This window comes from Oncorhynchus gorbuscha, linkage group LG14 (assembly GCF_021184085.1).
Source record: "Oncorhynchus gorbuscha isolate QuinsamMale2020 ecotype Even-year linkage group LG14, OgorEven_v1.0, whole genome shotgun sequence".
NCBI classification, from domain to species: Eukaryota; Metazoa; Chordata; class Actinopteri; order Salmoniformes; family Salmonidae; genus Oncorhynchus; species Oncorhynchus gorbuscha.
Genome location: NC_060186.1, coordinates 54,543,828 through 54,568,975, shown reverse-complemented (window position 1 = coordinate 54,568,975; position 25,148 = coordinate 54,543,828). Strand labels below are relative to the sequence as shown.

General features: G+C 45.3%; 2 protein-coding genes across 3 annotated transcripts in view; both read right to left on the bottom strand.

Moving 5' to 3' along the window:
• Window positions 1–8,224, bottom strand: part of rcan2 (regulator of calcineurin 2) — a 117,622-nt gene extending 109,398 nt beyond the window's left edge. The window contains exons 1-2 of one of the 2 annotated variants that reach the window (XM_046298508.1): window positions 8,169–8,224; window positions 3,443–3,660 (exon numbers count right to left, since the gene is read on the bottom strand). In XM_046298508.1, coding sequence (XP_046154464.1) covers window positions 3,443–3,658 — 216 coding nt within the window. In that variant the 5' untranslated portion in view covers window positions 3,659–3,660; window positions 8,169–8,224. Of the gene's footprint in view, window positions 1–3,442; window positions 3,661–8,031 lie in introns of both variants that reach the window. The other variant, XM_046298507.1, reaches the window with a different exon arrangement.
• Window positions 8,225–8,997: 773 nt separating this feature from the next.
• Window positions 8,998–25,058, bottom strand: LOC123995131 (24-hydroxycholesterol 7-alpha-hydroxylase). Its single transcript, XM_046298503.1, has 12 exons — window positions 24,828–25,058; window positions 23,367–23,502; window positions 22,700–22,874; window positions 21,739–21,888; window positions 21,067–21,163; window positions 17,327–17,422; window positions 16,959–17,049; window positions 15,561–15,694; window positions 15,325–15,420; window positions 12,732–12,820; window positions 10,269–10,356; window positions 8,998–9,634 (listed from the first exon to the last, which is right to left on the bottom strand). The coding sequence occupies exons 1-12, from the start codon at window positions 25,002–25,004 to the stop codon at window positions 9,566–9,568; spliced, it is 1,398 nt and encodes a 465-aa protein (XP_046154459.1). The 5' UTR covers window positions 25,005–25,058; the 3' UTR covers window positions 8,998–9,565.
• Between the last annotated feature and the right edge of the window lie 90 nt (window positions 25,059–25,148).

The following is a 25,148-nucleotide window of genomic DNA, read 5'->3' as shown; positions in this document are numbered from 1 at the left end:
AAATCAGGGAGAAAAACTGAGAGGGAAACATCCAGGTGCTGTTGGACTGACTTCACCCTGGTAGATCAGTCAGTAGAAGCAGAGGCCCTGGGTAATGATGCCTCACTGGCAGACTGGTGTTAAGGTTCATTAGGGCTCATTATAGAGGGAAATGGAATGCTTAAAGTGGTTGGCATGGCAACGTGTATGTTTTACGTATATTACCGTCACTCAAGTCATGTCAGTCGAATGCATCCTCCTCTTCCTCCCTCCCTCCACTCCTTAGACCTAATATCCTGCCCTTTCCTCTCCTCTCCTCCCCTTCATTGCTTTTCTTCCTCCCATTATCCACTCTAAGAGACAGCCCATCCTATCCCATACCATCCCAACCCAGTCTAGTCCAGTCCCAAGAGGCCAGTCCAGTCGTTTCCAGGCGTGTGTATGTCAGTACGTGTGACTGGTGATGGATCACCTTTAGCCTGCCGCTGTCCTGGAGGAATGGCTTCTGTATGCAGCTGTCGCACAGCGTGAGGATCAAAGCAGTGGTGTGGCCGACCAGCTAATGTCTCTTCTCTGACTGACGCAGGCTGGAGCTGGGGCTGGTGCCGGGTATGATGCTGCTGGGTTTGGGGCTGGAGCAGGGGGCTGGGTATGAGGCTGCTGGGTTTGGGGCTGGTGCCGGGTATGATGCTGCTGGATTTGGGGCTGGAGCAGGGGGCTGGGTATGAGGCTGCTGGGTTTGGGGCTGGTGCCGGGTATGATGCTGCTGGGTTTGGGGCTGGAGCAGGGGGCTGGGTGTGAGGCTGCTGGGTTTGGGGCTGGTGCCGGGTATGAGGCTGCTGGGGTTGGGGCTGGAGCTGGTGCCGGGTATGAGGCTGCTGGGGTTGGGGCTGGAGCTGGGGCTGGTGCTGGGTATGAGGCTGCTGGGGTTGGGGCTGGTGCCAGGTATGAGGCTGCTGGGGTTGGGGCTGGAGCAGGGGGCTGGGTATGAGGCTGCTGGGTTTGGGGCTGAGATGGGGTTGAAGTTGGAGATGGGGTTGGGGCAGGGGATGGAGCTGCATTTGGGGCTTGAGCTGGGACGTGGCAGGGTATGAGGATGGAGCTGGTGTTGGGGCTTGGACGGGGTTGGGTAAGAGGATGGAGCTGGTGTTGGGGCTTGAGCTGGGACGGGGCAGGGTAAGAGGATGGAGCTGGTGTTGGGGCTTGGTCAGAGGATGGAGCTGGTGTTGGGGCTTGAGCTGGGACAGGGCTGGGTAAGAGGATGGAGCTGGTGTTGGGGCTTGAGCTGGGACTGGGCAGGGTAAGAGGATGGAGCTGGGGCTGGGTAAGAGGATGGAGCTGGTGTTGGGGCTTGAGCTGGGACTGGGCAGGGTAAGAAGATGGAGCTGGGGCTGGGTAAGAGGATGGAGCTGGTGTTGGGGCTTGAGCTGGGACTGGGCAGGGTAAGAAGATGGAGCTGGGGCAGGGTAAGAGGATGGAGCTGGTGTAAAAAGTGTCATAACCAAAAACGTGTTAAACAAATCTAAATATATTTTATATTTAAGATTCTTCATCTTCATCACCACCCTTTGCCTTGATGACAGCTTTACACACGCTTGGCATTCATTTGTTTAAGACTTTTTACGACATGATTCCATATGTGTTATTTAATAGTTTATGTCTTCCCTATTATTCTACAATGTAGAAAATAGTAACTTTTGACTGGTACTGTATAATCTATATTGGGGCCTATATGTATTCTAGCTACTTCTGAAGCACATGTTGTGCCCTAGAAACTAATGTAACCCTTTAAATACATGTGTTTATTATACCAAGCTAAAATGATACAAATAACTGTCATTGAACTTACAAAGTCATGCGTGGAATGTTAGGTGTCTGCATTGTGGAAAAGCACTATATTGAGATGCATTACATTGAAATTTGTACACTGTCTCTTTAAGAACATCATGTTTGTGAGTGATGACATGCAAGAGATCAGTCATTCATTCATTGCTATGATCAGTGATCTCCTGAAGATGATATCCCTTTCCTTTCTCTCTGTGCCCCCAGATATTCAGATGTAGTCTACTATAAATTCACCAGGTTGTTCGTTAGCTAGCTAATGAAGTAACATGATGGAACAAGGTGTAAACAAATGGTCCGCAAGAAGTTTTAGAACGACCCACGACATGGTTTCTGAATGTGAAATGCCATAGGAAGATCATTTTTTAGATGTGTGTCAAGCCGTTAGATTCTCTGCGGTACAATCATGATGGTAACGAATATGCACTCGCTTTTTACTCTAGTGCACTCAGAAACAACGGTAGAGCGAATTATTACAACGATATTAAATTGGGGTGGGGAACACTGCTTGTGTTTCCAGGTCGCACAGCTAAATATTTAGGAGCATATGCAACCAAAATGGTCACACTTTAGAGCCCTTGTTGACACTCAGATGACAATGACCCTTGACCTCTGAGATGCTGAGATTCAGAGCACCAGATAGAACTTCCAACAAGTTATATGGCCCTGTGGACATCTATTAGGACTCCTAAGCCACATATCAAAACCACTGCCTGCCATGATAGCAGTCAAAATAATGTATAACTAGAGGTACAGTGGATGACCAGTTTTTGGTCTCAGAATGGCAGCTTTTGATCTCAACTTCAGCTGGATTTTTTAATTGATTTTATTTAACCTTTATTTAACTAGGCAAGTCAGTTAAGAACAAATTATTATTTACAATGACGGCCTTCACCGGCCAAGCCCAGACAACGCTGGGCCAATTGTGTGCCGTCTTATGGGACTCCCAATCACAGCTGGTTGTGATACAGCCTGGAATCGAAGCAGGGTGTCTGTAGTGACGCCTCTAGCACTGAGACACAGTGCCTTAGACCGCTGCGCCACTCGGGGTAAACTGGATGACAAAACAGGCCTGACAGGCCAACCCTGGGTAATTGATGGATTATGAGGACAGAGTTGAGTACGAAGACAGCCAGGGAGAGATGACACCAGATAAATGTAGAAGATGGCTGCCAGGCATCCAGAGTGGAGTACAGTAGGTCAGAGAGATATTCACTGTGTGTTTCTTTGCCAAGGGCAAATTGCCCTCAGAAGATGAACCGCCCCTGAGATGAATCAACTTTATGCCATGCAGACCAGAGGGCACAAATAAATACAGTACCAAGAAAATAATCAAACGATAAATCACAAGAACTGTGGTGGATGCATGGACCAGGAGGATAAACCAGGCCAATCTCATGGGATGCCATTTAGCAGACCAAAGACTTACAGTCAGGATAAACCCACAGGCCAATCTACCAACTGAGCTACAGAAGGACCAATGTGACCTTTACAGTTTTATCACCTAGAATCACTTTTCCTTAGACACGAAGCCAAACAAGAGAACCAACTAGGCCTAATAGCAGGTGGACATTGAGCAACTCTCTCCCCCGTGAATAAGAAGAGAGTGGTTTGACCTTACCTTGCCCTCCTGATCCTCAAACACAGACTGGTCCACGTTGCAGGCAAAAAGGGAGGTGGGCAGGTCGTTAAAGTCGGTGATCTGGTGGAAGCTGTCGCCCAGCGCGGGATGTCCCACAGTGCTTTGCAGTACCAGCAGCTCCTCGCCCCCCAGTAGGTAGACCCGCTGGTAGAATGTGGCGTTTTTCAGGTTGGAAAATAAATGCTCCCCCTTCATGGCTACAGAGAGAGAGAGAGAGAGAGAGAGGGGAGAGAGAGAGAGAGAGAGAGAGAGAGAGAGAGAGAGAGAGAGAGAGAGAGAGAGAGAGAGAGAGAGAGAGAGAGAGAGAGAGAGAGAGAGAGAGAGAGAGAGAGAGAGAGAGAGAGAGAGAGAGAGAGAGAGATATGAGTGTGCTCAGTCCAAATGCTGTGATGGCTCCTAGGGGGAGGAAGTGGACAGTCAAACTCTCCTCCGTACCAGTTCACTTGAAGGCTAACTGACCACTGATGTAACTGAATACAGAGCTCACACTAAAAACAGTCCACCTCCACAGGCAGTTAAAACAACAACACAGAGAGAGAGAGAGAGAGAGATAGAGAGACATAGAGAGTGTTAACCTCTCCAACCCCAAGCCAACAGATGCTAACCTCTGGCCCAGGTCGCTAATACTCTGCCAGAAGGTTGGGTGATGGGCTTAGAGATGGGTGATCCCACAGAGGTGTGATGAGGGAAGGATGGAAGGAGGGATGGAGGAGAGGAGAGGATTGGCGGGTGAGAGTAGACGATGGAGAGAAGTAGAGCAGACACAACAGAGGTGAGAAGGAGATATGGAGACGTGAAGGAATTAGGTGCTTGTCACAGTTTCCCTGTCATTAATAGACCCTGACATCTCCAGTCCGCTGGCAAGCCTGCACTGTCACCAGCAGCCTCATACTCACACACATCCTGTGGCTATTTTAGGATCAGCACATCACTCGTCACACACACACTCTGTTATGGACAGTGGAAACACACACACACACACAAACACACTGTTATGGACAGTGGACACACACACAAACACACTGTTGTGGACACACACAAACAAACACACTCACAAAAGGCTATAGATAGTGACTGTGGCTGTCTTGATCATTCCTGGCCTGTGTAAACACTGTTGTAAATAGCTGTAACACTAGTGAAATACACAGATTGCTGGGGTGCTTGATTAAATTGAAGTGTTCCAGACAGACAGGGCCCTATTTCATTTCAATATCAGCATTGTGCCCTGTGGTCTGAGACAAGGCTGTTAAGGAGAGACAAAACAAGAACACACACACACACACACGGATGCTCCCTCTCTCTCCCGCATGCACACACACACACACACACACACACACACGACTGTATATATGAATGGACAAAGCCATCGATCAAGTCACACTATTCATTCCTATGTGAAGACTCAATAGCGCATTGAAGCCAAATGAAGTCGGTTAAGATGGCATCAAAGATTTTTATAACTAAACCCAAGATAGACCAGAGCCTGTCGTTTCTAATGGGAGCAAATTAATCATAGTGGGCAGAATAAGCAAGGAGGTGGGCAGAGCCAAGCACGAGCCAGTGAGATCCTATTGGTGCGTTCTATCATTTATTTGCATATTACCGTTGGGGAAAGCCTACTCTGTGAAGCGCTTGTGTGCAATAACCCAATTCGCCCTTGCATTCCTTCTAAACAACGCAATTTGTTTTGAAACTTTGGCAAAGGGTAGAGTCTACAAAACACAGTCCAATCTGTTTGTTACAGATTCTAGTTTTGGAAACTGAAAACTGTATGGAGATCAAATGTTTTATCGATGGGAAAATGAGCAGATTGTCGACCAAAATCCATCTCGCTCCATCTTCTCCCACTGCCAGCCACTGGGCTTCCTCTCATCACCATATTTGGTAGTGACTGGAAACGCCAACTGTGTGCTTCACATTAAATCCGGTGAAATATCTGTGTCATTGTTCTATCTGTGATGGCGTCTAATGGAGACATAACATGTGCAGGACAGCTGTGCTGTCCCCTCTAATTGATTAACTCACGTTGAAGGCCGACTGGGTTACTACAGGCTGTCATTAGCTACTCAATTATCCTTACAACTTATTCTGTGTGCCATTTTTGAATAACCTGTTCAAGAACATAAAGTACATCTGGTGTATTAGAAGCAATTACTGTCATTGACAAAAAAATATTTTTACAAGAAGATTCACCACATTCACTCTAATGGGGATCCTGTTTTCTGCTAACAATGCCTGCAGGACAGGTGTCGGCCTTGAACTTCTATGGCTTCAATGGGAGGGGGCAGTCATTCTCCCCTGACACACACACACACACACAGCCATGTATGTCTCTGCTGAAGAGGATATGAGTTTGGGTTTGACAGTCAGAGTTGAACAGGTCCAGAGAATAGAATGATGCATTCAGAACTGTGAGTCAACAGCCTTTGAGGTACAGCAGTCTGTCTGTCTGTCTGTCTGTCTGTCTGTCTGTCTGTCTGTCTGTCTGTCTGTCTGTCTGTCTGTCTGTCTGTCTGTCTGTCTGTCTGTCTGTCTGTCTGTCTGTCTGTCTGTCTGTCTGTCTGTCTGTCTGTCTGTCTGTCTGTCTGTCTGTCTGTCTGTCTGTCTGTCTGTCTGTCTGTCTGTCTGTCTGTCTGTCTGTCTGTCTGTCTGTCTGTCTGTCTGTCTGTCTGTCTGTCTGTCTGTCTGTCTGTCTGTCTGTCTGTCTGTCTGTCTGTCTGTCTGTCTGTCTGACTCTCCATGCCACTCCCATTAGTCACTTGTATGCTTGTTTACTCATCATCTCAGATGAAAGATGACTGATTAGATTGAATACATTAATTAAGCACTGTACTTTCCAAATAATCAGAATGATAAACAAGGCTTAATGCAAAGTATCTCTCATTATGAATGGAATCAATGGACCATCAAATGACTGTTCTACAAACGAACTATGCTAACTAAGAGGCAAGGAACATTAGACAAACCACAAGGTCAATCACTAAAATCATTAGGCTATATTTATTGGCCCATTGTGGAACATTCCAATTGTCAATTGTTCCATTTCACTGATCTCATGGGTGAAACATGCTTATCTGCTCTATCCCACAGACAGAGAGAGAGTTAAAGAGGGATTGAGAGAGAGAGAGAGAGAGAGAGAGAGAGAGAGAGAGAGAGAGAGAGAGAGAGAGAGAGAGAGAGAGAGAGAGAGAGAGAGAGAGAGAGAGAGAGAGAGAGAGAGAGAGAGAGTTGGTAGTGGTGGTGATGCAGCTGGCACCATATGGCTTGATAATGATAACCTGTTGTTCATAAAATCATCTGATGAAAGAAGTTACTAACATACCATCAATCATATCAAGGTACAAAGGAAAAACATGTAGGCTACAATTGTTACAATGCTATAATTAAGCAATAAGACCCGAGAGGGTGTGGTATATGGCCAATATACCACGGCTAAGGGCTGCTTTACGCACGACGCATGCCGTGGTATATTGGCCATATATTACAAACCCCCGAGGTGCCTTATTGCTATTATAAACTGGTTACCAACATAACTAGACCAGTAAAAATAAATGTTTCGTCATACCCGTAGTATATGGTCTGATATACCATGGATGTCAGCCAAATAGCATTCATGGCTCGAACCACCCAGTTTATAAAAAGTGGCATGCAATATTGCTTACTGAATGTAACCATTTAGTTACCGACTAGCCGATAATTCTCAACTTCGTGGAGTCGAGAAGAATTCTCAGCTGGTTACTGACAGTCTATGCAACAGCTAGATCAATAATATGTATCCCCACAAGGAAGCAGCAATATGAGGCAGGCATATTCATTCAGACTTTCAATGAGTCATATCTGCAGAGGTTTAACCAATAGCAACCTGTTGGTGTCAGAGGGAGAATGTCTGGAGGGACCGCTCTTTGGCTGTCGGGGAACAACACAACTTTCTCATGGGGAAGAATAGTGGAAACACACCCGATAGCCTACCTTAGGTCTTATGCAATCTATCAATATGCTATACATCTGTTGGCTACGTGTAGGCTACCTTTCCAGTAGGATGTTAAACAATAATTCAAGATGAACAGACAATTATTTAGAGTTTTTTTAAACTGCTTGTAAAGTCAAGAGTGGCTGTCGTGATGTTCAACGAGACGCGTTGCGTTGACAGCTGGTATTTCGGTCTCAGAAACGGTCAATGTCACTAAAACATCATAGGGGTTACATTGGGGAAAATGAGTTAGGCTACATAACCTCTAAACTGACAGGCAATATAAATAGATGGCTAAACTAAAGACATTTAAAGACAATCATATAGTTTACGTTAGCCTAAAATCTGCCTATTTTGGGGGGACAGGACAATTCCCTCATCACCGCTAAACAATATCCCATTGTAACCTCTATTCAAGTCTCGGTGAAAGTCATTCGCTTGCAAGTTAGAGCACTTTCCCACCCGCTGACACGACCCTACACACCCAACAACTTCAATGCAACGCAAGCGACACACTTGTTTGCATTAGTCTACTGTCAATGTTCCACATAGAAACGCGATACGCGAAACCCCGAGTCGCCATCGCGTCTCTCTCTACCTGTGCGGTGTGATTCGGTCCGACTGTGGTGTCTTCGGCGTTGTCTCTCTACCTCCTCACTCTTCTTTGTGAATCAACCTTGCATTCCAGCTGCGCGCCGATAATCTCCTGACGTTTTTGCAGACAGTTTGACTCACCAATGACTGTCCTCCGGCATCCAAATGATGTGTGTTACCCAGTTATGAAATACAGCTATGTCCACAGGGGGCATTCTTTGACCAATAGTCTACCAGAGAGCGGAGTGTCAATTTAACAAAGGTGGAGACGACGTCAGAGCTTTGGCGAGCCTTCGGGATGGATGTTGCTGCGCTTTCAGCAGGTAGCCTAATTTGATGATCGGTATCATTTAGAAACGTCAGGTGTCTGGGAATATTTTAGCCCTTTGAGCATTTTTATTCATTGAACACTGACAGGTGAAACAGTTGCCATGCATTAAATTGTTGGCCTATGCTATTCTAGGCCTATTAGTAATGATTCATCACCATTTTGATATGCATAACCAACGACTGTCAGTGCATTTAATGAGTGCATGAATGAACACAGGCTATCAATAATTGATTCATAAAAATAAAATAAAACATTATGGTCCGTCACATAAAACATTCAAGTGTGTCCAGTAGCCTAACTTTCTAACCTTAATCAACCTCTTATCTTCAGCACTGTTCTCTCACATCAATAAGACCATTTCATTAGGCAGACATATTTCCTCTTGTAAACAAGTCTAAACCTGTGACCGGACGATCCATACCTATTCAAATAGACCACTGTACCCTAATGGCCATCACTGACAATCTCAGGGGCCGATCGATCAACATTCCTTTGTACTTGGCTACAATTGCATCAATATGCGTGCACGCGGATTTCCCACTTCAGAATAGTTGGTATTTGTTTTGGGCATCTAAGAGCAGGCTGGCCTTGAGATGGTCTATACCAGTAGAATTAAGGGACAAACTTAAGGCTACATTATATGGTGTAAAAATATCACTGCCTTTATTTTTATTTAACCCTTTATTAAGACAACTCAGATCTAGTAGGCCTATATTGAAGCAAAGGAACCTCAGACTGTATTCATGAAGTGAGGTATGATGCCGTATATAAGTACATGGTAATAACAGTGCATAAATACAATACAGATCATAAATACAATTCAGGTCTCATACTGATGCCACGTGCAGTGAATATTTTCTGTATGGGTCAGAATCTATCGGATTATATTCTATTACATCACAAAATACTGATCAATGTCTGTACAAATTCATAATCAGGTGTTGGACTGGGCAGGAAGGGAACGTACGGTTAGAAACACTCTTGGTGGGGTGAAAATAAGAAAAGGGAAAGACCAAATCATTTGAAGACGGTTCCACCATCTCCTGCATTTTCAGATGTAGTATCATTATATACGTTCTAGATAAGTTCTTTAAAATATAACTTTTAAGTTAGCTCCATTGATAAAGAAAACTATTTGGCAGGTGTTTGGGCAGGATTGTAGAGCACAGTGCCCTTGTGTGGCATTGCTGGGCAGGGCAGGTCAACTCTATCGGTGTCTGTACTGCACTGCGCAGGGAGTCTCAGGCTGCTGGGTCCCTACCAGATGGAGATTGCTCTGGGGAGAGTAGAACATTATAGATATGAAGTAATTGGCAGTGATACTGCCATGGAAATGCTTACACAGGGACATTCAAAGTCAATATTAAATGAATCATTGTTTATTTGTCAGCGCGCTCGAGAGGTTCCAACCGACTCAATGGACCATAGTACACATGTCAATCAGGAGCTCTGCCTGGGCAGACCCAGCAGTTGTCTTATATACGGCTATACACAGACAAGTTATATTTGCATGATTTAGCGTAATTAATTAATCATTACCGTTTTGTCTCATGTGATGTGACCGACCAATACTGTTTCATAGCATGTGACCGACTAACACCTCAAGAGGCTTCTTCTCTCTAAGCTGAGACCTTGAAACTGAGATATCTTTTGTTCGTTCTCAAAACAAGGTAGGGGTGCACTGCCAAATTGATGTGAGGATTTGTTCAGTCAACCACTTGCATGAACACAGAAATTGGTTTATAGAACAGCACATGAATAGAACCGAAATTAGTTAGAAGAAAAGCACAAACTTAAGCAATTCCCTTACAGTACACTACAGTATTTAACTTTAGAGACTTCAATATTAGTATTTAAATTAATGCATGTTTTCAAAGTCCCATAAATGAGAAAGTGGTTTCCAAACGTACAGGTTTAGGCAACGGGTCCATGAGAGTGACATCATACTTGAAGAGAATCAAGGCAGCAAACATGTGGAGTTCCATTAGGGCATACCACCTGTTGATACAATTAAAAACACATGACTAACATGTTAACTTCTCCAAAAAACAAACAACTGGTGATGATATCAAACTAACCTAACACACACACAACAGTAAGCTCAGGCACAGAGAACGTAACAGACACTCAAGGTAATGCGATAGGATCCAGTCATCCTTTTCATCTGTCTCTCTTACTGAGAGACTCTCTCCTTTGAGGCACTATCTCTGTTAGCATTTCAGCAGGTTATCAGACACAATGGAGGTGCCATTCCCGGCTAAGCCAGAGCTGTCACAACAAGAAGAGAGGAAATGAAAGGTGTAGGAACTGGTGCTCCTGTTTGATTCCAATGTGTCATTTTACCTCTCCTACATTCACTGCTGAGAGAGAGAGAGAGAGAGAGAGAGAGAGAGAGAGAGAGAGAGAGAGAGAGAGAGAGAGAGAGAGAGAGAGAGAGAGAGAGAGAGAGAGAGAGAGAGAGAGAGAGAGAGAGAGAGAGAGAGAGAGAGAGAGAGAAACAGGGCTTTAGGGAGAAGGACAGATGTAAAGAGAATAGCAGTAGTGAGGACTTAAGAAAAAGCTGTGTGCTGGTCTTTATCAGTGATCCTAACCTGGAAGACTGCTTCAGTTGCACCCTGTGACTGCTGTGAGTCATACCGGGGTATTGTGTCAGTGACGCAGACACAAGGCCAATCTCCTAAAATCATCAGAATCAAACTAGACTGGATTGGTGGATGGGAAGAATGAAATATGGGAGTGTCATACGCGGCATGCTCCCCTTAGTTATTTCTGTGCCTCTCCCCTCCCACCACTGTACCCTGGCTGTCATCATTTCAGCGGCCGCCTGTGTGAATTAACCACTGAGATGCAGGATGCTAGCTCTAGCATGACAATAAGACTCAGTGGTGAATGAGCGCTAGTGGGCCAACGCAAAGGCTTACTTTGTAGCCTGTCTGCTCAGTGCAACTGACAAAGCATACTTTCTCTGTTTGAGTTAATACAGAGGCACATATTCAAGGATGGCAGATATGTCATTTCCATTTCATTGCCATTTCTTTCAGCATGTCTGAATATGCATAGGTTATGACTATGTCTGTGTCCTAGCGGAGGGGGTCACAGGTCAGTACCACTCGACAGTACGCCTGTGTCTTTGATCCTGCTGTGCAGCTGGGAACATGCCCTGATCTTTTCCCTGCTTACGTCACACCGGCCCCCTGGCCGCATCCCGGCCGCTCTGGGCCACCGCTGATGTCCCGGTCAGGGCCCCAGAGGACCCAAGGGTTGACATTCAGGGGCAAAAGCGCAGCACAGCCATACAAACCCAGAGCCCCAAGCTAGCCACCTCCCCAGAGACAGTGACAGACACAGCAGGAGGCTGGAGGACAGGGTAAGACACACCAGCAATGATATTGTAGTACCCACATAATATGCCTGTGGTCTGTGGGATATTGATCGTCACAAATAGCTATCGATGCTTATTTTACTGGTGCAAAATAGGGCTAGAATAGTCAACAACAAAAAATATAAAACTCCCCCAAAATCATACATGGAAGCCATATCCAATACGATACCTCTAAATGCCAATTTGGTGCCAACACAATGCCTTATTTATTGTCTTTGACAGATTCAATTCTACTTAGCTGGATTTGCAAGAGAATGGATACTAGCAGGATGGTAGCTACTATTTATTTACTTTTTACATTTAACCTTGATTTAACTAGGCAAATTAGTTAAGAACAAATTTGAGTATTTACAATGACAGCCTACTAAAAGGCAAAAAGCCTCCTGTGGCGACGGAGGACTGGGATTTAAAATAAAAATATAGGACAAAACACACATCGCGGCAAGAGACACACTACATAAAGAGAGCCCTAAGACAACAACATAACATGGCAGCAACACATGAAAACACAGCATGGTAGTAACACAACATGACAACAACATGGTGGCAAAACATGGCAGCAGCACAACATGGTAGCAGCACAACATGACAACAACATGGTAGCAACACAACATGGCAGCAGCACAACATGGTAGCAGCACAAAACTTGGTACAAACATTATTGGGCACAAACAGGGGGGCAAGAAAGGTAGAGACAACAGTACATCACGCAAAGCGGCGTCAGTAAGAGTGTCCATGATCGAGTCTTTGAATGAAGAGATGGAGATAAAACGGTCCAGTTTGAGTGTTTTGCAGCACGTTCCAGTCGCTAACTGCAGGGAACTGAAAAGAGGAGTGACCCAGGGATGTGTTTGCTTTGGGGCCCTTTAACAGAATGTGACTGGCAGAATGGGTGTTGTATGTGGAGGATGAGGGCTGCAGTAGGTATCCCAGATAGGGGGGAAAACTCTAGTGTGTGTTCTGAAGAAAAAAACATGTCTGTTTTTCTAACCTTCCTGGGCACTGGTTTCGGCCTCCTCCAAATGCCACAAACCCTTCCAAGAAGACATTCTTTACTAAATCTGCCTTATCCCATCGTTCCTGTGGGAAGAGGGAAGAGATTTTATTTCAGAAAAAACTTCAGCTTTATTTATATCCTAGAAAAGGGCTTCAAGCAGACCTATACTATTTTAAACCACATGAACAGGGAAGTTTGGATTGCTTTGAACATTTTCATTTCACATTGAGAGCAGTGAATGGATGTCGTCATTTCAAACCATCTGAATGATTATCTGTTGTACTTACAGATTGGAAGTCGTGTTCCAAAGTGCAACTGTCCACCAATTTCACAGTGTGTCATAAGAACATACTAGAATGTCACGGATTCCCCCGGTACTGCTGCTCATTCCGTGCACCAGTTCCGGAGGTCTACATCACCGGCCTCTAGGAGTTCACTGAACTGTCATTACGCATTACCTGATTCCAATTCCCCTGATTAGTAACTGTATATATGTGCCCTCTGTTCACCATTCGCTGGTCAGTTATTGTTCCCATGTCCGTTGGTCTTGTGAGTACCTGTGCTTTGTTGTTTCGGCTTTCGTGCTGGGTGTATTGTGTGTCGTTATTACGGGTCTCGTCCCGTGTATTGTGTGTCGTTATTACGGGTCTCGTCCCGTGTATTGTTGTGCATTGTTATTACAGGTCTCGCCCCGTGTAGTGTATTGCGGGTCTCGCCCCGTGTAGTGTATTGCGGGTCTCGCCCCATGTAGTGTATTGCGGGTCTCGCCCCATGTAGTGTATTGCGGGTCTCGCCCGTGTAGTGTATTGCGGGTCTCGCCCGTGTAGTGTATTGCGGGTCTCGCCCCGTGTAGTGTATTGCGGGTCTCGCCCCGTGTAGTGTATTACGGGTCTCATCTCGTGTAGTGTATTGCGGGTCTCATCCCGTGTAGTGTATTCCGGGTCTCATCCCGTGTAGTGTATTGCGGGTCTCATCCCGTGTAGTGTATTACGGGTCTCATCCTGTGTAGTGTATTGCGGGTCTCGCCCCGTGTAGTGTATTGCGGGTCTCATCCCGTGTAGTGTATTGCGGGTCTCATCCCGTGTAGTGTATTGCGGGTCTCATCCCGTGTATTTATTAGAGGTTTTACCTCGCTCTTTTGTTTGGGTTACATCCCGGTGTTTTTGTATGTGTGTGTTTGTTTTGGGCTTCGTCCCTGTGCCTTTTCATTGCATGTTGTATTTTTGGGTGGAGTATTAAAACCCCCTATCACAAATTCCTGCACCTGTCTCCAATCATTTATACAACGTGACAGAATAACCAACCCTAAATCCACACAGCGGGAATGGTCGGACCAACGCCGCCTCAACTGGCCCTGACCGACCGACCCGCACCGCGTCCCTGTGGTCGTCCTCGAGGCCGGTGTCATCCCGCGGTTGGAGTACCGTGTCGGGGGGGTGTTTGGCGGTCCCTGTGTTTTTGTATGTTTTGGGCTTCGTCCCGTGCCTTTTCCTGGCATGTTGTATATTTTGGGTGGAGTATTAAACCCCCCTATTACGTATTCCTGCACCTGTCTCCAATGATTTATACAACGTGACATAGAAAGGCTGTTACTAATGGTTATTACATATCATTATGGTCCACAAACCATAGACTATAGATATCTATATAATCTATAGACCCAAGTGGCTACTATAGATTATTCACTCAACCCCTTTCATAGCAAAACATACCAACCTCACTGAAGATGATAAAAGGCATTGACTCACTAAATGGTCTGCAGTCTCTGACCACTGCTGCAGTTTACCTCACAGCCCAGACCTTTGACCTACTCTTCCATGTCACAGAAACAGAAATAAAGCTCTCCTTTCCGGAAAATGTCAAGCGGCTAAATACGTGCCCTGGTTTTCAAGCACCCTCATCCGCTTTGTTGAAGCAGGAGGAGAAATAGCATTATCTACCAATGCTCTCAAAGCCCATTAATACTGCAGCAGCGTAGGCATGTGGGGCTTCAAATATCTGTTTTTAAGAGAGAGGAATGAGGGAGACAGTCAGTGACCCGGGAATACACTCCTCGGGAAGATACAAGTGCATTTCTTCTGTCTGCAGGTAGGGGGACACTAACCAACAGAGGAGGAGGTTCATTGCGGTGATAAATGTAATGTCCCCCCCCGCACCACCACCGAGTGTCATTCATTTACATTAGAAGTCTGTCGGAAGCCTGAGCTGACGCACGCTCACGCTGGGCTGACACACACACACACACACACACACACACACACACACACACACACACACACACACACACACACACACACACACACACACACACACACACACACACACACACACACACACACACACACACACACACACACACACACACACACACGGAAACAGGCATGAAAAATGCAAAAGACATGCTACAGCAACAACTCTTATGTTAAGGTGGGTTTATGTGTGCCCTAAAATATCCAACTCACTACCTTTCCATGTATTTACTGTGCCCCACCAAGTTGAAATACTGACTTGAGAGCATCCCCTTCATCATTAAGTTAATATCCCATATCATTTAAGGTAAATATGGTAGGGCTAGCCTAGTACTTACCGGTTTGAACTCTTCTGGTTCAGGGAAGTAATGTGGGTTCCGATGGGCCCAGTAAGGAGACACCATTAACAAGTCCCCTGGTGGAATGATGTAGTTCTGGAAGAGAGGAATACACACACATATGCACGCCACTTTACATATACTGAACAATTTATGGAAATTAAGGGTTGACTTTGAGGGGATGTAGAGGCTTGAAAAAGCTTATTTCAGAGTCTATCTGCGGTCAAGAGGCCCACCTGTATCATGAGGGGTCGGACCACCCTGCGTGTGATGGCTCCAGGGGCCCGAAGCCGAATGGCTTCCAGGATGCACCACTTCACATAGGGCATCTGTTGCAGCTCTTCAGCGGTCACCTTGGTCTTCCTGGTGTCTATCATGGACAGACACACACACACACACACACACGATGAAACAGACACACACGTTGTGGGATATACACACAAACACACACTCGCACACACCTACTGACAAGATACAACAGTCTACCACTGAGCTTATGAGAAGAAGCGGTGTCGTTTCAGTATGCATCACTGAGCTGGTATGATTAGATATCAGACCCATTAGGATTCCGTGGGATTTCATTAGGAGATATGCATATGTAAGTATAATTGAAAGTCTCAAAGGGGCCGATTATTGAACATTCACTTAATTACTATGTCATGTATATAGTCTTCCCAGATAACTGAAACCACTGAGCATAATCATTATAACTCCCTAGAAACAGGACTTCTGCCTTCAAAAGTGTGCCAGTTGAGTGTTGCGCTACTGCTGACACCTGCTGGAGGTTTAGGGGCATAGACTGAAGCGAAATGAGATGGAGAGACAATGTGGTACAATTACTGTACTGCTTCATCTTCCATTGTATGTGTTAAGATCTCCAGCCATGGTAACACCAGGGCCAAAAACAACATCATTGAATTCTTAGAAGCAGCCAGAAGTTTACTCAATTCTTAGAAGCAGCCAGAAGTTTACTCAATTCTTAGAAGCAGCCAGAAGTTTACTCAGCAAAAACACACTGTCAAATGGCACATACATTCATTTATTTTTCCATTATTTTCCCAGGTAAGTTGACTGCGAACACGTTCTCATTTGGAGCAACTACCTGGGGAATAGTTAAGCCAATTGTAAACTGGGGATTATTAGGTGACAGTTTGAGGGCCAGATTGGGAATTCAGCCAGGACACCGGGATTAACACCCCTACTATAAATGCCATGGGATATTTAATGACCGCAGAGAGTCAGGACACCCGTTTAATGTCCCATCTGAAAGACGGCACCCTACACAGGGCAGTGTCCCAATCACTGCCCTGGGGCATTGGGATATTTTTTTAGACCAGAGGAAAGAGTGCCTCCTACTGGCCCTCCAACACCACTTCCAGCAGAATCTGGTCTCCCATCCAGGAAATGACCAGGACCAACCCTGCTTAGCTTCAGAAGCAAGCCAGCAGTGGTATGCAGGGTGGTATGCTACTGGCATTCATTACCAAGGTAAAATACTCCATCCACCACCATATCCCAATCTACCCCAGGTCATCAGGACCTCACATACTGTACAGCAGGTTAGAGAAGCTAATGGAAAATGTGTCAGTGGGAGGCTATAAAACAGAGGAGCGATGGCATAGTGTAGCTCACACCTTGGTCTTTGAGTGCTGCATTGATCTGCTCCATGGCTGTCTGGTAAACTGTGGGATTGGACAAGATGAAGGCTACAGCCCAGAAGGTAATCTAAACAAAAGACATGTTATATCAAATATAATTATGATATCTCCAATCAAACCAATTTAAATGCCAATTAACTAGGGTATCTGGCAGATTAAAAAGATAATAATAATAATATATGCCATTTAGCAGACGCTTTTATCCAAAGCGACTTACAGTCATGTGTGCATACATTCTACGTATGGATGAAGGTGAAGAGGAGCGATCGTAAATCTAATTTATAATAATAATAAAAAACGATGCCCCTGCTTATCAGTAATAAGATTTGTAAAACATTACTCACTGGAATTGCATTGGCAAGCGATGCCCATAACATCAGTAATCCATAGTTGGGCAGGAATTTATCTGTGATTAAGGTGACAAGGTGTTGCAGTAACGTCTGCAAAAATGCCATACATACAATCATTTACAATGAGGTAGGCGAAATACAGACTTTATACATTTCATCCCCTTGGAAATGTCACTATACGAGTATACAATGGTATCTATCGTCCTTGTTATACATTAAAGATGTGACAATAGCTAGTGTAGTGGCTTCCTTTCGTCTTTACCATAGCCACTGCCCAAGCCTGAAGCTGGGTTGTTTGGTACGCATACAGTCCACACTCAAGGTTTCCAAACGGCCAAACATTCAATGACATCCAGGGATATGGTGCAACAAAAATGTTTATTCTTCTTATATCTAACAAATAAATGATTCTCCAATCAACTTAAAGCATAGAATACTTTATATGGAAAATACATATTATGACCTGTCTGTATGTCTGTATGGTCAAAAAACTATACCGCTCCCGCATCTTGCAAGGACTCTCCCCCTCCCGAAGGCCCAACTTCCTGCCTTTATCCTAACACACTTACCATAATACAATGAACAGGCAAGAGGGGGGGCCAAATGGCTGAGTTACACTAACAACAAATGAATATATCTCAATCAAGTAAATATAAATCATAAAGGTACGTACCTAATATTTCATCATTTACATTAATATTTATTATATTTACACAAATATACATGGAGCTCCATATGTTCGGTCTTTTATACAAATATGTCCAAATCGGCTCTAACAGCTAGTACGAACTCGGACCCAGGCGCAGAGAAACACAGCAGACAGAGGTGATGGTAAATCCAGAATGTTTTATGAAGTATTCACAGGTAAAACAACAAAGCAAGTGTACAGGTGTACAAAGACAAGAGACCTGAGCAACCGGCAGAGTTCCATAGAGGAACCTATATAGTCCTAAACCAGGTGAACCCAATAATCTCAATCAGGCTCACCTGGACATTAGAAACATAAGGATGCCATCAATAACACTCCATGATGACCTCTAACCTGTAACAGGACCCCCACCCCTCAAGGAACGGCTCCCGACGTTCCACCAGGGGTAGCTGAACGTCGACGGAAATCCCGAATGAGTCTGGAGTCCAAAATGTCCCGGGCCGGAACCCAGGACCGTTCCTCAGGGCCGTAATCCTCCCAGTCCACGAGATACTGAGTCCCCCGCCGGATCTGACGGCTGAGGAGTATGCGTCGCACCGTGTAGGCTGGCTGTCCCACTATCATGCGAGGCGGAGGTGGAGGCCAAGTGGCCGGAACCAGAAGACTGAACACCACAGGCCTGAGTCTGGAGATGTGGAAGTTGGGATGAACCCTCATGGACCGGGGAAGATGAAGACGGTAGGCCACTGATTGATGCGCTGTAGAATCTTGAATTGCCCAAAGTACCGGGGTGCCAACTTCCTAGATTCCATGCATAGAGGCAAGTCCCTAGTAGACAGCCAGACCATCTGGCCTGGACGCAGGAGGTTGATGGCACAATCGTAGGGCCTGTGAAGTAGTTTGCTGGCCCTTTGTTTGCTGAAGCCCTAACCCAAATCCCAGTAATCCCGAGGTATGTGGGAAAGATCAGGCTTGTCACTCCCAGCTGGAGGAACAGGAGAGTCGGAAGTCTCCAGACGAGAAGGACCGGAAAGGTCTGGAGAGAGTTGCTGGCAGGTGAACTGGCATGAAGGATTCCATCTCAGAACTCTCCCAAAGGCCAGTCAATCTGAGGATTATGGGTGGAAAGCCACAGATGTCCAAGAACCAGGGGAAGCTCAGGAGAGTTCACCAGATGAAACTGGATAAGTTCCACATGGTCATCCAGAACTCATAGCTGAATAGGCATGGTGAGTTGCTTCACCTTCCCAGACGCTAGGGGTTGACCATCCAGTGCAGTGACCAACAATGGAGTGTCCAGCATAGTGAGTGGCAGCTGCCCATGTCAACTGCCCATTGTCCCACCACAGATTGGCCGGAAGGAAGGTGCGTGTCGTGTCGGAAGCTGGAGACTGTATCTGAGTCCCCAGTATTCTCCCGTTTACTGACGGGTCCTCCCGTTGTCCCATCAGCTCGTGACAGGGTGCCCGGAAATGTCCAGACTGTCCACAGTAAAGGCAACGTTGATCGTTAATCCTGCACCTTCACTCCAGAACGGAAAGTCTTGTGCGTCCCAATTGCCCCGGCACCTCTGAAGGATATGATGGGGAACCAGAGCCGAATTGAGAACTATGACGGTATACCGAACCAGCAGGCCCAGCATACGGCAATGTCACAAATGAATAATCGCCTCCCTTAGAGGAGCTAGAAACACTGGAACCAACTCGGAATCCCTCCGTCCTCTCATGACCACGTTCCCGAAGACGGTTGTCAATCCGGATGGCTAGAACGATAAGCTCCTCCAGAGTGTCAGGGTTGTCCCGGGAAGCCAGTTCATCCGTGAGAACCTCGCTGTCCATTGAGAAAGACTGAGTAAAGTGCCTCTGTATTCCAACTGCTCTCAGCAGCAAGCGTCCGAAAATCAATGGCGTAATCAGGACGTAATCGGGCCAGAGCCCATCCTGAGAGCAAGGCGATGTTATATGCCACTCTGGAACGCTCGGTGGGAAACGTTGATGCCTAGAGCTCGAAGACCAGCGGACATTGGAGCAGGAACCCACTACACCTCCCAGGATGCCCCTCATAGCGCTCCGGGGCCGGTAGATGAGGCTCCCGAGGGGAGGAAGACGATGAACTGGTAGAAAGTGGAGGGTTAGGAACCACAATAACTCTAGTACAATCTCGGACCCAGGCGCAGAGAATCACAGCAGGTAGAGGTGTGGGTAAATCCAGAATATTTACTGAAGTATTCACAGGAAAACCCATAAAGCAAGTGCACATGAGTACAAGACAAAGAGACCTTGTCCTAAACCAAGTGAATCCAACAATCCCAATCAGGCTCACCTAGACACTAGAAACAACAGTGGCACCCTCAGGGATAACACTCCATGATGACCTCTAACCTGTGACAAAAGAGCCAAATATTGCACTAAATAGAAGTTAGAACCCCAGTATGCAGGCCAGGAACATCAGTAAGATCAATCTTAGCTGGCTGGTACAGGTGCTGTTCTGGAATCAGGATGCTCATTTTAAAGGTTTCACCTGGTCCAATGATCATTCATCAATCAGAAGCCTTTGGCGAAATGATTCAAATAAAATGACAATGTCAGACACCAGCTGTTGAGTTATGACAGTCAACTCAACTCAATGTCAAAATGCCCAATATTCAAATGAATCATCCATTCAATAAAATCATGGTATAATGATCCATTATGTCACGAGGGTTTTGTCTGTCTTGTGTTCACCTGTGTCTAGATTAGGCTAATGAGTGGGGTATTTCATCTCGCCCTACCCGCTAGGGTTTGTGTTACTGTCGTTGGCTTGGGTAACGTTTTACCCTGTTAAGCAGGTTTATTTCATGGGACTGTTTTTTCCTGCACGTCCGTTTAGTCAGAGGAGTGTGTTCCTCCGATTTCGACTAGCCTGCGTTCCTGTTTTCTAGTGGCTGCTTTTGTGGTCCTGTACCTGTTTTGTTGGTGGACCAGTAATGAAACACCCTTCTTGAAATTCTTGCTCTCCTGCGCCTGACTCCACACCCACCTCTCCTAGGGAGATATTGACACATTATTTAAAACGGCATTGTTCTCTATTCAAAGATAGGACTCACCCTGTTGCCTGATTCACTGGATGTCTCATCATCCTCTGCTTTGACCACCATGTTCCCCAATAGAGACAGAAGCCAGCATTTGGAACTGGCCCATTCCCTGCCCCCCAAAAAACAACTATTTAGAAGACATACAGTGCTGTAGCCTTGTGCCTAATCTCAGGGTGCTGAGCCTTCCAAAATCCTGTCTCATTTACCTGAGTACTGAAGGCTTGCTTTCCAAAGCTACCTTGTACCTTACCCTCGCATGAGTATCACATGCACACTATGTCAATAAAGGTAGCTTTTTACCTAAATCAACAGTCTGGTCAGACTGTCTTGTTTATTCTTAGATAGGCAAACTGTACATTACATCTCAACACAAAGGTTTTGCCCTTAATTTCCTGGGATTTACTTTAAGCACGTAGTCCTTAGTAAATCAACTCGATACTGCTTCTATAACAGTGCAGGTCATTTGGTTTATTGGTTTATTTTTGTTCATGTGAACAACCTAATATTAGCCAGGGCCGAGGTCTAATATAAATATACAGTGTATTGGTACAATCTATATTGTCTTATGTTTCACCTAAGCAATGTACACAATGAAATGTATATCCCACTCCATTCACCTGCCTACTACAGTAGTTTGAAGACAGGAACTAACTATCAGACTAACCAGGCCTGTGCCACACTGACCTGAGGAACATGTCTGGTAGCTGGGAGCCATACTCAAAGCCCTCGTCGTAGATGGCAAACTTCTCCTTGAACTGCTCCATGGTAAAGGGACTTCCTGGAGAGTTATACTTCCCCAGTAGGTTACTCATCACAGCAGGGTACATTACGGCCCTGTCAGACATGAGAGGAGAGACGAGTCAAAGACAATTATAGAGGCTAATGGTCAGTCTGGTCAGAGGACTTTAGATCGGTACTGCTGTGTAGGGATTACGTTGGAAAAAGATCATTACGAGACTCACCACTGTAACATCACCAGGAATTCAGCATTTTTTTAAAGAAAAAAAATCCATAAAATGGTTCTTGAGTTGTCAAGTGATGATCATCACCAGAGATATACGTGTGTGAAACGTTGTGTGTAATACAGGGTAATACTGCATACCAGACCATGCTGTTACATGATGAGCCAATCAAATGTAAGGTGCATGATAGTACTTCATCGCCTAACGTGTTTCCTAATTCTTTCTTTCCTGTCATGTTTCATCTTCCTGTCATGTCCGTCAGTCCAGAAATTCTGGTTTAGGTAGTTCTTCCACTAAAGGTAATATTATTTCAGCTGTGAAATATGACTCCTGAGACCTGAACGATAGGTGCGGTGGACAGGACAAATGATTGGCAGCGCCCTCTATATAGTATATTACTCATCAAAGAAGGATAGGACTACACAGTCACGTGCCAGGGGTTGATCAACCTTATGAGAACAACATCAACGCACAGCCAGTTACCATATTCTAATGCTAGTTAACCTAACACTAATCCTAATAAGCCAATTTCAGTGATCCATATTGCACTCCTGCCACTTGTTTTTCTAAATGTTTTCCTGTGTCATACCTACTGAACAGTCGCCACGCCACTCCCTCCTCTCCACAAGGGACAAACAGATACACAGTCAGAGAGTGTCAGGTGCCGGGACACTGTAGCTTACCTGACCAACTCATTGAGTCCTCCAGAGCCCTGGTCCCCCAGCGTCTCCAGGTGGTCGTTGAACTCTTCACACAAGTGGTCAGTCAGATGAGCCACATTGCCTGGGGTCAGACGGCTCTTGATGAGAGTGTTGCATGCTGGGTGGAACTTATAGAAACTCTCCTTGCTGATGGAAGCTACAGAGAGACAAACGCGTTGCTGTGTTATGTTTCTATTGTGTTGCTGTGTTGTCCGCGTGCCACTTTTAAACCCATTTGGACCTAACTAAAGTGAAGTGAATTGAATCCATTCAGCTTGAAGCTTCTGTTATTGTAACAGTCAGTGAGCTGGTCAGTATCACTGTAAAAAAAATAGATTGTCTATTCATAACTTATTATGAGCCTATAGATAGAACATGAATAATGTACAGAGGGGACATATCTTTCAGCACACACTCAAGAATCCATCGATCATTAATGTCTCTTGAAAACAGAGAAAAACTGAGAATGTGTTTTATTATTTACTACTACTACAAAAAAAAACACTTCCAGTCAGATGTGAAATGTGGCAGATGAGTAATCTGAACCTATGGGGAGAAAGCTGAAACCACCGGCAAGTGGACCAGCGAAGGCCAAAGTCAACTAACGTTTCAGCACAGGAAACTGTAACACACACAGTAAAAACCCCACCTGTGTTATGGACAGGCTCTTGGACTGCCTGCTCAAAATCCACATCTTTGGACATGAAAAATGTGCGAAAGTCTTCATGAAGGGTCACAAAGGTCAATCGCTTGCCAGCCGCAACAACAGTGAAGACAGGTCCATACTGGAAAATACAAATTGTAATATTTTTATAGTCATTATAATTTCATCTTGATAAGCAAACAGACCTGGTAGTGCTCTTTTCTGGACAAGATTGTGTCAACAAATGGATCAAACCTGATGGCAGCAACAGTCCTAAACCAGGGATTCTGACAGCGTTTGTCAGAATCAACTTTGTTAAATAAACTTTGACATTAGATCAATAAAACGGGAGGGAGGGAAACAGGTTGAAACAGGTTGAAACATGAGTACAACATAGTAATAACACACAGCTGAACAACACAACAACCAAATTGCCACTACATCACAGGAATGCTCATCTGAACAACTATAGTGTGCGACTTCGAATGCCCCATTCATACAACTTGGCCACCCCTCCAAATCACAAAACCCCTGGCACAGCAGTCATTTCCCTGCACAACGGTTTGCATCAACAGGGTCAGCACATGCTGCTAACTAGCTCCCCAAGGCCCAGTTACATAAATGACTAAGTGAACTCAATAGGCCGTGATGAAGTTGAGAAGGCGGTGGGCAGTCTGGCACAACATTCTGCTCCTAGCTTAACAGTGGAACTGAGCTTGGCATGTGGCAGCCGTCGTTGATTGAATGTATTTCTTCGGCAATATTAACGTTTTGACTTGCCATGTGTGTAGCAAGTCTACCATCACAGAGTGTAGAGGTTCAGGGTTTATCGCTCATGTGTTCTCTCCCATGAGTTCTAGGAAGGGGCATCATTGATTGAAGCTGCTATAGGCAGTTAATGAATTAGGGAGATCATGCTACAATTACAATGGTGGCAATAAAACCAAAGTCGATTGAATTACACGTGTGTGACACAGAGTTCAGCAGGTTGAGGTGCGCTCCTGAAGAGACCAAAGACCTTGGACTTTGAAAGAGAGTCCCACAGCCACATGGCATCGATATGTGCTGAGGATCATCTATCCATATATCTTATAGACCTATCTGCATTTGGCGAAGCTAAGTTGGATCAATATCAATTGTTTGTGTGTGAGTGGGCGAGAGAGAGAGAGAGAGAGAGAGAGAGAGAGAGAGAGAGAGAGAGAGAGAGAGAGAGAGGGGTGAGGGATGGGTGGACAAAGTATAACACAGGGATGCAGAAGTGAACATTAGTTATCATCAATATCACAAAGTCAGACATCAAACAAGATGTTGACAACATCACAACTCAGAGATTTATGTGGGCCAATATATGTAGCATTCGAACAAATAAACAATTAGGTAATAGGGTCGAACATGTAATATTCAGAATAAACATCAAATGAGGACGTAAAAGCATATACTATAGCCCAACCACCTGATGTTTGTTACCTTATCTCTGGCTTGAGCTATGAAAGTCAGCGGAGATTTCCCAAACTCGAATGCCACACCAAACCAGGGGATCCATCCTTTTATGCATGGTGGAGCATTTGGATCATTTCCCGCAAATAAAAGATGCGCAGAAATAGCCAAGACAACCAGAAACAGTACCAACGTTATAACGTCCATCACACCTGTCTGAAACCCCTAGGGCTCGCTCCGAGGCAAAAGCGGGTGTTGAAATGAAAGGAAGATTAGCCAACCAGAGCCGGGCCTCTTTCTCAGTCTGATCCAATCAGCTAATAGTAGGTCAGAGCGTAATTTTGTAAACAT